The following is a 14,763-nucleotide window of genomic DNA, read 5'->3' as shown; positions in this document are numbered from 1 at the left end:
ATGGCGTACTTAATATCGAGGATGGCGTACTGGATATCGAGGATGGCGTACTGGATATCGAGGATTGCGTACTGGATATCGAGGATGGTGTAGACCCTGGATATCGAGGATGGTGTAGCCCCTGGATATCGAGGATGATCCATGATATGACGTCCGTGACAACGAAATGACGTCATATGGCCAGTAACATGTACCATAAGGAAAATGATAATTGCAACAATTACAACACGATCTGTTATAAGAGACTGTCTTACAAACTCTTTTAATTGCGTTTGTTTACAATATTATAAATTTGATAATGGCTTATGAAAGACCTTCTGATAAACGATTTTTTCGGATATCGATTCCGATTGGTTATTGTCATTTTCAAAGTTTATTCTCATTAATGGACTTTCAGACCCACGTTCTAATATATGATGTTTTCCACACTGTTCCTTCTCTCCGTCGTAATGGTCTTTTCTTGGTCTACCTTTCGGTTTTGTTGGTGATTGCGATCCGCCTTTCTGCATGACCTGTTGAAACAAAACACGAGTACAGCTTTAATTCCGTGCAGACTATTTTATGATCTTTTAATGAAATTATCGAAACCAAAATCCCATGTATATCTTTTCAAATATGTGTTTTCCTTTTTAGTTTCAAAAACATCAATCTCAATATTGAGTGATCCACGAAACCGTTTAATTAATTTTTTTAACAAAAGAAATAGTTAAGCAATGAAGAACAATCGTAGAATATTTATCAAACAAGATTTAATATGCATTGAAGTTGAATACAATGATAATTATGTGTTGGCTTTAACGACTCCCAGATTGTTAAATAAAGGTTGGAGGAATCACCCGTTAATGTTTTCAAAATATTACCAGAAAGGACTATAAATAGTTTGGGCCTTATTTGGCCCCCAAATCCATCGAAATTAAAAATCTTGAATAGAACTTTTAAAATGACTGTTTATTTAATTTCACTGAATATTCAACTTTGAACTGTTTACCATGGCAACAATAATTTGAAATACTGTACAACTACATATCTTCATGAAAATATTTAAGAAGTATTCAAAATTAAAGAAACAGACGTTTGAAAGTTCATTTAAAGGTTTTGAGTTTTGATGCATTTGGGGGCCAAAACACGCCCAAATCTTACATAGTCCTTTTAAGTCTTTGTTTAGGTGCCTTACTATAAAGTTCCATTAACATTCGAAAATGACAATAAACGTTGGCCGTTCTGCTTTAAACATTCGTGTAACATTAATATACAGAGACCAACCTACAACTTGCAGTTATCTGCCCTTACCATTTTTTTCCACTTCATCCGTCGGTTTTGATACCACGTTTTGACCTGGATTTGCGTGAGACCCAGACTGTCGGCCAGATCGAGTCTCTCTGGTGTAGACAGATATTTCTGTCCCTCAAAACGCTTCTCTAAGCCCATGAGCTGTAGGTCCGTGAAAACAGTCCGGCTCCGCCGACATTTCCTTGGCTTCATCAGACCTTCCGCATCTCCAGGCGTCCTTGACCTTATATAAACCGGAAGTGGAATAGGCACTGTCATGGCGTCCCTGAGATCCAACATGCTATCAAGTGGAAACCCTGTCAAGGAAACAGAGAAATAAGATTTGATTAATAGGAAGTGGTCAGTGAGTACTACTTACCACTTACACGTCAGTATTACGAATTAGAGTAGAAAACCTTAATACCAATATACAGCATTTGATATAGCGCCCTATCTAGCTAACATAAGCCACTCTAAGGTGCTGTACAGTACATAGATATACAATCAATACAAATAGCATATACATTAATAAATACATTTTTTGAGGAATTCGTAGAAGCTGCCTTATCAGGCGCTAACTAATAGGTATATGCCACCTCGCTTATACCTCCCTATGTGTGTATGCCTGTGTGTGGCCTGGAGATGTAATGTGTTCTGTTTGTAGTGGGGCCGTGCTTCCAACGGCATCATTTACAGTGCCAACTGCACTTGAATGCTACATTACAGATACCGCAATATTCAGACCAATTTATGTGTATACCCCACCTGGGCTGTTAGAGTTGTATGGGCAGGACAGACAGACAGACAGACAGATAACTTCTTCCGCGTTGACGATGTAACGACACTTTTCATTGGTTAATAGCCCTGAATAAATGGACAATAGACCATGTGCGTGCATATATTATTTTCCAATATACAAACGCTCTTCCAAAACCTCCCTCGCAAATGTACCAGTAAATAAGCGAGTTGTCGAATGAGGGTACATGCATTTCACTGTGTATGTATTTGAAGATTTTCTAGCGGACAAACCAAAATAAATATATTTAACGTCTAGATCTACTAAAAACCTATCAAGCGCTCATGGCCTGAATGTTTCTCTGAATTCACCGCGAAGGTGACTAGAAAAAGTGTTTGTTAATATGTGAAATGCTGATTTCATGTGTTGACGAGCGATGTCGATAAATTGATGGATTTGATTGATTGAAATAAACATCTAGCATAATGTATGACGTCAGTCAGTGTTTATTGTCTATCGCCTGTCGACCAAATGGCTACTGAAAAAAGAAAATCTTCCCCAAAAATCTTCAGGTCAAATTGACTGCACACAGGGTCAACAATGAAATAAAAAAAAACGCGCTGCTTGTTGTGAAATGTAGATATGTAGGCATCACGTGATCGCGCGCAAAAGAACAGTTTAATTTAAGTAATTAGATTATATCTAGGTCACTTTGCTTATCACGGGCGTATGGACACTAACGTACACAAAAACAAGGCTTTTGTTACATTTGTTTGGTAGAATAGATATAATCAACATATGTTTGTATATATTATGGTGTAATAAATAACTCGAGATTTGCAAATGTTGAAAAGAGGCCTTCGTTAAATACTTGTTTCAACATTTTCTCGACCTCGTTATATGCGTTGATCATTTCTTAAATATCTATAGTCTACGCTGATATTCACTCAATAACCAATGTCTCCGGAAACTAGACACAACCTGAACATATAACGTAACACTCCATTACGTAGACAATAGTACAAGAGGGGGAAGCTTAGCTAACACAATTACGTGACGTCACCAGTAATAATAATACATGATAATTCGAGGTTCTTGTATATACCGCTTTAACACAGCCTAGTTCGAAGGTCTTCTTAAAGCGGTTCACAAATTATTATCCGTGATTAAGGGCCTTTGCAACCAGCCAATATCTGTCTCAGCTCCATGGGGAGCATACCGCCGGTGCTGCCAATTCGACGCTCACAGGTAGCATTCTACAAGTCTAGCACTGCCCAACCACGTACTCATTTACAGCTGAGTAGACTGTAACAAGCGGAGAAAAGTATCTTGCTCAAAGATACAACAACGTGCCGTGCCGTGACAAGAACTTGTAACCCTTCGGTCACGAGCACGGCGTCCTACCACTAGACTACCGTGCCTCCTAAAGTCCTTAACTGTAGGTGTGGGCCGAGTAAGTCAAGAATTCTGCAAAAGGTTTCTGGCTGTTTATTTTATTCAACCGACCACACGTGAAGATTTTAATTCGGAATGTGTATCCCTTCATCCGACTAATGTATAAACATTTATGAAAGTTTCAAACACTCAAAGACAAGTTATCTAAATATAAGGAATATATTTCTCTTTTGGTCGGGTTATGAGGGATAACAACTAGTAGATGGTGACGTCACAAAATCCAAAAATCGACAAACATCTCAATGTCAATAATAGGGACCTGAATATATATCTTTCCGTTTGTTAGATTTATGGAGTGTTATTATGTAACGAGAGTCTAAAGAAAAAAGATCCAACAAGAATACCCGTCCTCATCTAGTCTCGTTCAACCAGGCGCTTGATCACGTGTAGCTTTCGCAGACAATAAGAGTCTGCCTGGTTGAACGAGATTAGTCATCATCTAGTATACCCCCATGTATGTAAAGAATATCTCTCTATAAAGCACACCTGGATGTAAAGAATATCTCTCTTTAAAGCCCACCTGTCTGTTAAGAATATCTCTCTAAAATACCCACCTATCTATAAAGAATGTCTCTCTATTACAGCCCACCTGTCTGATAAGAATATCTCTCTATAAAACCCACATGTCTATAACGTATCTCTCTATAAAGCACACCTGGCTGTAAAGAATATCTCTCTATAAATCACACCTGTCTGTTTAGAATATCTCTCTATAAATCCCACATGTCTGTAAAAAAAGTCTCTCTATAAAACCCACCTATCTATAAGAATGTCTCTCTATTTAAGCCCACCTGTATATAAAGAATATCCCTCTATAATAAAGCCCACCATGTCTGTAAAGAATGTCTCTCTATAAAACCCACCTATCTATAAGAATGTCTCTCTATTTAAGCCCAACTGTATATAAAGAATATCCCTCTATAATAAAGCCCACCATGTCTGTAAAGAATGTCTCTCTATAAAACCCACCTATCTATAAGAATATCTCTCTATAAAACCAATATGTCTATTAAGAATATCTCCCTATAAAACCCAGTCTGGAAAGAATATCTCCCTCTAAAGCCCACCTATTTATAAAGAATATCTTCCTATATCTTCTTATTAACTTTTCATGTCTATAAAAATATTCGCCCTATTAACCCCACCTGTCTACAAAGAATATCTCCCTATAAAGCCCACATATCTTTAAAATATTTCCTTATACAACCCACCTGTAAAATTCGCCTCAATTTGAAGATTTTCTGACAATTAAGAAGAAAGAAATTATGTCCCATGGATATAAACTTGTACCGACAGGATCGAAAATGGAGTTACAGACTGATTAGATTGTTTGGGCTCTCGCTACAATTTAAGCAGATTTGCCTGTGTAGTTATTTATACGAAATGTTTCATTTTTCTCGATTTTGGTCCACTTCCCCCTCAACACATTTTCATTTGTTTAATCCAATTGACGTTATAAGTTGCACGAAGGTTCGAATAGACTATGAATATTACAAACACAAGTTTACTTAAAACTAAAATCCGGCGTTTTAAAAAGTTAACGGGACATAGTGGGGTTTTTTTAAACAATCATCAATTATGATTTTTTTTCAATATGTACCTTAGTTTTAATGTTTTAAATTTGACTTTAGCAATAATACACACACAGACGGTGATCAGACACAAATTAAACTCCGGGATAAAAAAGTTGATTTTTCCTTTCATTTCAACAACACTGTACCTAGTAGCAGACGAGCTGTGCACGTGACACGCGGTACACATACAGCAGCGTGTAACACATCCTCGATATCCAGGGGTTACGCTCACTTTCGCTCTCTGCATCCCTGGAATCATCCTCGATATCCAGGGGCTACGCTAACTTTCGCTCTCTGCACCCCTGGAATATGTCATAGCAAAATTGAAGGCTCAGTGTGCGCCATCTTGTTGATGAGACAAGAAGACTAGTTCGATCCTTTGATATACATCAAAAGAATCTCGCGGTCGCGTAACGGTAATAATTGACAGGTTTTAAAGTCGGGCGTCTCTCTTTTGTAATATTCAAAGGACAGGCATCAGACTAGCGATTGGTCAGGTGGTTTTTTACCTCAGACCAATCAAACAGCTATCTTCGTACCTTCAATCTTGCTATGACATATTCTTGGGATGCAGAGAGCGAAAGTGAGCGTAACCCCTGGATATCGAGGATGTGAGTAACATAACACTACCCAAAGTGGTTCAATTTTGATTGTTGACCCATGATATAGTAAATTCCTGGGTGTTTTTTTGTATTTTCACACAAAGTCATGCTAAGGTGGTTACTTTCCAAAAAACATACGTTTGCATGGATTCATGGAGATTTGTTTCAAAAATTAGGATTATAAACTCGGAACGAAATCGCTTCCTTTATTTATATTATCTTTTATTTTGTGATGACGAGTTCCCTAAATAGGACACCATATCAAAGACTGTGAAATGTTTGTTAATTTATAGAAATTAGTTTAAACTTTATTTTATCATCGGTGTAATATTCCAGTAATACAAACATGGTATACTAAATTTAATCCGTCTCCTTTTTTTGTAAAATCAGCGATTGGACGGCACTGGCTAATGTTATACATATAAATATAAGTATATGAAAGAGAAGAGGATGGGGAAGGAAGGAGGGAAAGAGGTCAAAAGGGTTTTAAAGAAAATGTTGTGGCTACACTGTATTTTGTAAGCATAGACAGTCACTGGCCAAAACCAGATCTGGAGGTATTATTGTTTATGTTAAAAATGAATATGTCAGATATATATCTCATTTAAAAACAGACAGCAACCACACATTATGGCTTAAAATGAAAGGTACAATGTTTAACATTGATGGTAACGTTTTATTTGGTACAATGTATATACCTCCGGCTAATTCAAAGTACTCATCATCAGAATTGTTTGAAGATGTTGAAAATGAATTGTTGTCGTTTAGCCATGATGTTAAGTGTATTTGTCTTCTTGGGGATTTTAACAGTAGAACATCCGACTCTCACGATTTTACAGACATCGTTGATGGAGATGATGATGAAAATGATGATATTGGCAGTCCTGATGTAAATAAACTTGAATGTATACATGTACCTAAGGTAAGGTGTTCTACAGATAAGGTACGGAATGATTATGGAAGGCGTTTGTTAGATATTTGTAAACACTGTAATATTTATATTTTAAACGGACGCATGGGAGAAGATAGAGGTATAGGTAAACCAACCTGTAAAAATGCAAGTGTTGTAGATTATTGTATAGGTAATTTTGAATTTATTAAATTAGTAGAAGATTTTTCGATACAAGAATTCTCTTCTTTATTGTCTGATGTACATTGCCCAATTCACATTTGTCTATGTATTAATCAAAATGTACACTTAAATAACAATGGTGATACTGTTGATTCTGAAGGTCAGAGGTTTTTATCAAGACCAAAGAGATGGAATACTGATTCGAAAGATATTTTTGTAAAACATGTGGCTGATAGAAAACTATATATAGATAGCATTATTGATGGTATGGATGACACTGAGAATGTTGTAAATTTGGATTTTATTAATGACACTGTACATAAATTATGTGAAATTTTCATCGGTGCTGCCAAACATGCTTTTGGAAATACCCAACCCAATAACCGCACTAAAAATAATTTCAATTTTAAAAAACCATGGTTTACCAAAGAATGTAAATCTGCTCGACAAAATTACAGAAAAGCCAAAAGATTTTATAAAAGGTATGGGGAAATAAGTTTAAAAGAGGACTTATATGATAAGGAGCGTAAATATCATAAAACACTGAGCACTGCTGTCAAGAATCATAAAACTCAGATTAAAAGCAAATTAAAAAATCTGAGGACTAGAAATCCGAAAGAATATTGGAAAATAATAAATAAGGGTGCTCCAAAGAAAAACACATGTAAGGCAAATATCGATGATCTTTTTGACTTTTTTAGCAAAAGTTTCAATAATGATTTTGATGGTGATGACAATCATATACTGTCCCTTGATGAACTCAAAGAGTTGTCTAACCTTGAAACTAATACCTTTATAAATGGTCCAATTACTCCAAGTGAAATTTTGAAATGTGTCAATAGATTGAAATCTAATAAGGCTGTTGGTGATGATTTAGTATGTAATGAATATATCAAATCAACTACTGACATAATGCTTCCATTATATGTTAAAATGTTTAACTATATACTTGATTCTGGTAATGTACCAGAAGCATGGCTTATGGGTAATATTATCCCCGTGTTTAAAAATAAAGGTGATATTGTATGACGCTAAAAACTATAGACCAATCACACTGGTCAGTTGCCTAGGTAAACTATTTACAGCTGTAATTAATGAGCGTCTAAATACATATGCAGACAATGTAGAACTTATACTTGAAAACCAAGCAGGTTTTCGTAGGCAACATTCTACTATAGATCATATATTTTCTTTATACTCTTTAATTCAACTTTCAAAACAATTCAAAAACCGTATGTATTGTGCTTTCATAGATTTTGAGAAAGCGTTCGACACTGTCTGGAGAATAGGGTTGTGGAATGAATTAATAACAAATAATGTAGATGGAAAATGTTTTAAAGTTATTGTTAATATGTACAATGGAATTAAGGCTAAAGTTATGAAAGATGGAACATTCTCCGATATCTTCACCTGTAATTCCGGGGTTAGGCAGGGTGAAAATCTTTCTCCAATTTTATTTTCATTGTATCTAAATGACCTTGAAATGTGTTTAGAATCTAATGATTGTACAGGCCTATCAAATTTGGGGGGGAAACTTGAGAATGAGTTACAAATATATCTCAAGTTGTATGTAATGTTATATGCTGACGACACTATTTTGTTAACAGTCACCCCAGAAGATTTACAAAAACAACTTAATGTGTTTTATGATTATTCAAAATTGTGGCATCTTAAAGTCAATAACGATAAAACAAAAGTGATGATATTTGGCAGAGGGAGAGTATCCCAAAATATACGTTTTACTTATAACAGAAATGAAGTAGAAATTGTGAAAAATTTCAAATATCTTGGTGTTCATTTTACTCAAAATGGTTTCACGCAGTTAAATATTAGACAATTATACTATAAGGGCCTTAGAGCAATGTATGGTGCTATTGCTAAATGCAGAGACCATAATCTATCAATTGACTGCAAATTAGATATTTTCGATAAAGCTATCAAGCCTGCCATGTTGTATGGTTGTGAAGTCTGGGGTTTTTGTGATTACAAACTTTTAGAACGTTTACATTTAAAATTCTGTAAACATATTCTTCAGGTGAAAACATCGACACCCAATTTCATGATTTATGGGGAATTAGGAAGATTTCCCCTGAGGATAAATATCAAAGTTAGAATGATTGGATTTTGGACCAAATTGTTAGAACCAATACCTAATAAGTTAAGTAATAAAATGTATAAAATTATTATAAACTATAATACTCAATGGTTGAATTGTATTAAAAATATCCTTGTTGGGTGTAATTTAATAAATATATTTGAAAGTCAAGAATTCCAAAGTACCCAATGGTTGAAAAATACAGTTTTCCATACACTCAAAGATAAATTCATTAATAATTGGAGAAGCGATGTTTTCAATTCACCTAAAGGGACCAATTACAGAATTTTTAAAAATGACTTAGTATTAGAAAAATACCTGCTAGATCTCCCTCCAAGACTAGCAAATGTTTATTGTAAATTTAGAATTTGTAATGTAAAATTTCCTATTGAATGTGGTAGATGGAATAACATTCCAAGAGAAGATAGAAAATGTATTTTTTGTGACCTAAATGAAATTGGAGACGAATATCATTATTTATTTAATTGTAATGACCACCAGATAGTGCAAAACAGAAGAAAATTTATGTCGAGATACTATTTTGAAAGTCCTAGTACTTTAAAGTTTAATAATTATTTAATTATGTCAATAATGAAGAACTAATTTCACTTATAAAATTCCTTAAGCACATAATTGAGCGAAATAACACTTGCCATTAACACCATGATTTATATGTAAACTGTACTATATATATGTATATAATTATCTACACTGTAACCAGTTTGCGAGAATAAAAACTTGTCATGGTCATTGTCGAGGGTAAAATATATAGCAGAGTAAACTTACTGCATTATGAGAAGGGGCACTGGTATAAATTAGAGTGTCTGTGCCGCAATACACGTTATTTTATTTTAATACTTTTGTTGGGCAATGCTCAAAATGTTACTGGCAAGTTTTTTTGCCCTAATTTCCCGACATGCCTAATTAGAGGTTTCCGAATCATATTTCAACAATTTTGTATTTCTTTATATCATATTGTAAATGTAAACAAAACATAAAGTGTATATTATAATTGGACGTTTTCGTGCATTCTAAAACAAATCACAAGTTTTATCTGGAAACCTTTCTGTCATTGTACCAATTTGGGAATTCTGTCCTTGTACCAATTTGGGAAACGTCATCTTACACATATTTTCTAACAAATAAAATCGTTTGCAAATATCCAAGGTATCAGTGTATTTCCCCAATGTTCGCGAAAATATTGTAATCTGTATCTCTGAATTATTAAAATGAATAAATACATAACGTACATTTTGAATTTATATATACATATTCATAAACAAAATCCGAATATAATTTTCAGACTGATTGTCGCTGAATATATGTTAAATCAATCCATTTTTGTTTTGAAAACAAAATTGAACTGGATAAGTCAGTTATGTTAACATGTAAGATATAATTGAAGAAATCCCCAGAAATATCAAAACTTTGGAAAGAATATTTCACTTTTTCTGCACAATAAAACAAAAAAGTATTATTCCCTTTCATTAAATCTAAAATAGTAATAAGTCAAACTTCGATGTTTCAAACTTAGCAGGACCATCGTGAAAACTTCGAAACATCGAGACTTGTACTCACGAATGTTGAACTTCGAACATCTTTGAGGTCCTGTATATATACCGCATCAGAGCGAACGTAATTGTTGAATGACAAAATATAGGACAATATATGTTAATGTGTCATAAATAGATACTGGTTTCATGTTATAAGAACAAACTATGTTTCATGTATTTATGCACTGTAGTTTCCATGTTTAAGTGTTAAAATGAACCCAGATATTTCAATTTTCTCCGGTACAGGTAATTATTTAACTTCGATTTATAAGTTTATATGTTTTCCAAATGGTCGACGCGAACCTTGATTAAAGTTCGAAATAGCTAGAAATTCGACTCAAAAATGTTTGATTCATAAATGGAATATCAGTAGGGTTTTTCAAAAAAATCCGGACTTTGTCGTAAGATCGATAAATCAAGAATTTCGGATTTTCGAAGTTCGATTTATGGAAGTTTGTATATGAAACTGCTCTTTATTTTATATATATATATACAACGTTTATGTGTGTACATTTGAGTCGAATGATTAAGACATTGATTTAATTAAATGTTGCGTTTTTATTTTCATGAATTGTTTATGAATAGATTCTTTAATACGAATTATGATGAGAAAGAAAGCATCATAAATCCGACAAAATTTATTGTGTAATTGAAGAGAAAAACCAAAAAATATATATATGCCTTCAAATAATTCATTTACCTCCTATGAAAGATGCAAGGGGAAATGTTCTAACACTGAATCTAACAGTATGAAAAAAATAACAAACAAAGACCAATGTATATAAGTTTTTGTTAAAAACTGAACTAGGGAAAGATCAAAGCGGTTTTTGTTTTCTTTGTTAAAATAACAACATCTGTTATTAAAAAAAAGCATCTGATGGAATCCGTTTTTAGCATTTCTTTTAAGCTTACCTCTGTGCATAGCAGTGAAGAAACTGGCCTGGTACGGGGACATCCCTAAAGTGGGCGTGGTTGGTGTCCCGACGGCACCGGACTGGTAGGGTGGGTTCAGGTAGGATTGGGACACACCCATCAGTGTCTGGTCTGTCTCGGAGTAGAATCTCCCTGGCTGTGTCGGATTTGAAGTCCCGACTTCCGATCCCAAAATATCCCGGATAAAAAACGACGATGACGATGATGAGGAAGAGGAGAGTTTTTGAGGATACATCTGTCCATACATGTTGATGTCCTCTTTTGTTTCTCCTTCTTCTTCTTCTTCTTCTTCTTCTTCTTCTTCTTCTTCTTCTTCTTCTTCTTCTTAATTTATCAATAAAATTGATGAAACTGACTTATTAACACTATTCGCTTGTTTAAGGGTCCTTAAATGTCAACGAAAAATGCATTATTATTACTTTTGAGCACTCGGTATAATTACGTTTCTCGAGTCCAAGAGTCCACGACCTTATGAAATGTCAAATCACAGTTGTTGGGGTATTTTCCAGTTGTTTTATTTCGTGATTTAAAACAGCACTGTGACCCCAATTCATGAAAGACGCATGGGAGTTTTTCACCAAATTTCAGCTATCTACTTTGTGTATGTAATCCAGTTATCTTTCGCAAATAGTATTCTTTTTTAGCATCTGTTAACTTTCATAAAAAAATATCAGTCCATGATGAAATGTTGTCCTGGTGACGATTGGTTCACATTCTTCATAATATCTTTTTCACGTCTCATATTTCTAAAACTCACCAAAAATGTTATGAGTTGTGATTTCCTGTGAAATTTCCGTGTGCGTGTTTCTCCTAACTTTCTTTCTTCTTCTTTGTTTTTTGTAGCAAATATTATACATCCACATTCGACCCAATCAGTGTTCTGCACAATTTTCCATCCTCAGATTTCAGTTGCCAAACACACTTCATCCGATTAAAATTCCCAAATGTCTTTCTACTTCCTTACTGCGGTATTTAAGTTTGAAATATAGACATTATGTTATTCGTGAAGAAAGTCTCCTATTGCAGCGGGCGAAAATTCCACTTGCATCGCCATTGAGATGTCTGTTAGTAATCTTTCGGTAAGAAAATATCACTGAAGAATAAACCAAATCTACACAGAAAAGTGATTAAAAACACTTCCTCTCTATAAAAATAAATCCTCGACACGTGTTAATTCACAAGGTGGGTGTTCGGAAGTTTTTCCTCCCAAAACGGTGTCTGTTTGTATAAAAATATCATTAACATGTTCAAATGTTTGCAAACTTTTGTCGAGGTCATGGCACGACCCGGACCGGCGAAAGTAATATTTATATAAGCAAAAGACTGCAGCGGCCAATCAAATGCCTCGTTATCGGAGTCGGTCTGAGGTAATTAACCAATCAGCACGCATTATCGCTAAATAAATAATTCTGCGGCGCTATACTTTCAACATACCATATGTGCTTGTGTAAATAGTGGTTAAGTAGGCGGAGAGGTTTCTTATCGGCTGATAATCGGAAATTAATTCTCTCTGACCGTCCCTCAATCTACGGGTTTATATAATAAACGAGAGAACACCGTTGGAATTAGTTGAAATCACTACAATTCCAGTCAAACTGTAATACGATGCACGCGTACATTTTTCGTTCAGACGTCCGCGCAGCAGGACTTTGTTTTGAGCTAAGGCTGAAATTAGTGTAATTTCGTATGATACACGTATACGTCAATTACAAACGTATTTGTGAAATCATTTATTGTAAACATACGATGTTTATAGCTTTGGTAGAAAATTATATGGACACTGTCGAAATAGCTCCATTTTCATGTTTTATTTCATTTTTTTCCACGAAACTTGGAAGAGGTTTAAATACTTTTAAAAATGAAAAGTCGTTTTTTTAAACTGTATTTTATCATCGTCGTCAAATTGTTGCCAAATCTATTTCGACCTGTCCTTAATATCAACTTAAATTTTATTTTCTAAATCAGAAACATAGTTCCCGCTTTCAAAGCAACATTATCAGAAAGATATACAAATTGAAACTCATTTGACCTTAAAAAGACAATTTAATTCTAGATCTGTTTAGACTCATCCTCAATATCCAGGGGTTACTCTCACTTACGCTCTCGACACCCCTGGAATCATCCTCAATATCCAGGGGTTACTCTCACTTTTGCTCTCTACACCCCTGGAATATGTGTCATAGCAAAATTGAAGGCTCGGTGTGCACCAACGTGTTGATGAGACTAGGATACTAGTTCGATCCTTTGATGTACATAAAAAGAATCTCGCGGTCGCGTAACGGTAAAAATTGATTGACTTTGAAGTCGGGTGTCGCCCCTATGTAATCTTCAAAGGACATGTATCAGCCTAGCGATTGGTCAGGTTTTTTTTACATGAGACCAATCAAACAGCTATCTTTGTGCCTTCAATTTTGCTATTCCAGGGGTGCAGAGAGCGTACGTGAGCGTAACCCCTGGATATCGAGGATGGTTTAGACTATTTTCATCATCGGATGTATTTCAAAAAACAACACTCTTCCTGTTTTGAAAAAAAATGTGGTCAAAGTTGTATATTTTTATTTTTTGTTTTATTTTAAATTTTTTATTTTTTTTGCGTATATATATAAATATATGCCGAAACATCTGTGTGTGATTTGCATAATCCATGAAGTTTTCACGATGTTTCTTCGATATGGTCCATATAAGTCTCAAATATAATCATAGGTCCGTATTTATGAAGCCGTTTTCATGCTCAAGCAAGAATTCTGTACTCAAACAAACCTTCTTGTTAATTGCATTAATTATGTAAAATGGCCAAAACGTCAAGTCTAGACATTGAAAACGGTATTCGGCTTTTAGTATCTCCTAACTTCTTTCAATTTATTTTTTTGGCTAAATTATGTGATTTTGTTTATTACTTTATCACTGAAACAAGAAATTGGTCTTGTGCACAAAGTCTGGGTTTTAGCCAATCGGGAATCGTCGGCACTTTCCGTAAACACAAAATATTGTATTTTCTCGCTTACGGAAAGCGCCGACAGTTCCCGATTTGGTTTTAACATGAGACTTTGTTTCATGAATACGGGCACTGGTCATTCCTAATAATTGAATTTCAAAAGACAGACAAAACAAGCGCGTAGTTTCATTTCTGATTTTAGAAAGGAAATACTCACAACACAACGTTAAGCCGTAATTCCATCGCCAAAGAGTTTTAACCAATCTGAACAAATACATTTACTACAAGTAACTTTACTAAAGCTTCGATCGCCGTCATAGTCCTTAGCAGCGTATTGCAATAGGCAATAGACACTTCCCGGCTGGCATTTTATTAGAATTTTCTCAGCGAAAAAAAATAAAAACTGTCCTTTCGCAAGAAAAATGTACGTCCCAAAGTCCGATCCCGAAAATGGAAATGATATAGTATGTTTCATTATCTTTTACTTTCTTCTACATTTTTTTATTATTATTTTTGACGGGGGTGGGGGTTGGGTGGGG

The 14,763-nt window shown here is 34.7% G+C and overlaps 1 protein-coding gene across 1 annotated transcript; it reads right to left on the bottom strand.

Annotated features, from left to right (window-relative positions):
* Positions 1-240: 240 nt before the first annotated feature.
* LOC110461278 (brain-specific homeobox protein homolog) lies at positions 241-12,477 on the bottom strand. Its single transcript, XM_021514694.1, has 3 exons — positions 11,269-12,477; positions 1,291-1,586; positions 241-512 (listed from the first exon to the last, which is right to left on the bottom strand). The coding sequence occupies exons 1-3, from the start codon at positions 11,534-11,536 to the stop codon at positions 285-287; spliced, it is 792 nt and encodes a 263-aa protein (XP_021370369.1). The 5' UTR covers positions 11,537-12,477; the 3' UTR covers positions 241-284.
* Positions 12,478-14,763: the final 2,286 nt, after the last annotated feature.

Source organism: Mizuhopecten yessoensis, unplaced genomic scaffold (genome assembly GCF_002113885.1).
Source record: "Mizuhopecten yessoensis strain PY_sf001 unplaced genomic scaffold, ASM211388v2 scaffold10595, whole genome shotgun sequence".
NCBI classification, from domain to species: Eukaryota; Metazoa; Mollusca; class Bivalvia; order Pectinida; family Pectinidae; genus Mizuhopecten; species Mizuhopecten yessoensis.
Note: the sequence above shows the minus strand (reverse complement) of the source record. Positions and strands in the feature narration are given on the sequence as shown.